At 66.3% G+C, this 270-nt stretch overlaps 1 protein-coding gene across 1 annotated transcript in view; it reads left to right on the forward strand.

The window, feature by feature from the left end:
• LOC104547735 (ephrin type-A receptor 7-like) overlaps positions 1-264 on the forward strand; it is a gene marked incomplete at both ends in the record, with an annotated part of 7645 nt that extends 7381 nt beyond the window's left edge. Inside the window, 2 exons of the mRNA XM_010193549.1 lie at positions 1-135; positions 229-264. The exon at positions 1-135 is cut by the window's left edge and continues 3 nt beyond it. Of these exons, the coding sequence (XP_010191851.1) occupies positions 1-135; positions 229-264 (171 nt within the window). The remainder of the gene's footprint in view (positions 136-228) is intronic.
• Between the last annotated feature and the right edge of the window lie 6 nt (positions 265-270).

The following is a 270-nucleotide window of genomic DNA, read 5'->3' on the forward strand; positions in this document are numbered from 1 at the left end:
GTCCTGTGGCCGCCCCCCGAAGCCATCCAGTATCACCAGTTCAGTCCGGCCAGCGACGTGTGGAGCTTCGGCATCGTCATGTGGGAAGTGATGTCCTACGGCGAGAGGCCCTACTGGGACATGTCCAACCAGGACGTGAGTGCCCCGCCATCGCTCATGGCGTGTGGGCAGGGGAGGTGAGGAGGGGGCTTCACCAGGGTTTGGGCTGTGACCCCGTCTCCCCCGCAGGTGATGAAGGCCGTGGAGGACGGTTTCCGCCTGCCCGCCCCC

Source organism: Mesitornis unicolor, unplaced genomic scaffold, assembly GCF_000695765.1.
Source record: "Mesitornis unicolor isolate BGI_N332 unplaced genomic scaffold, ASM69576v1 scaffold28321, whole genome shotgun sequence".
NCBI classification, from domain to species: domain Eukaryota; kingdom Metazoa; phylum Chordata; class Aves; order Mesitornithiformes; family Mesitornithidae; genus Mesitornis; species Mesitornis unicolor.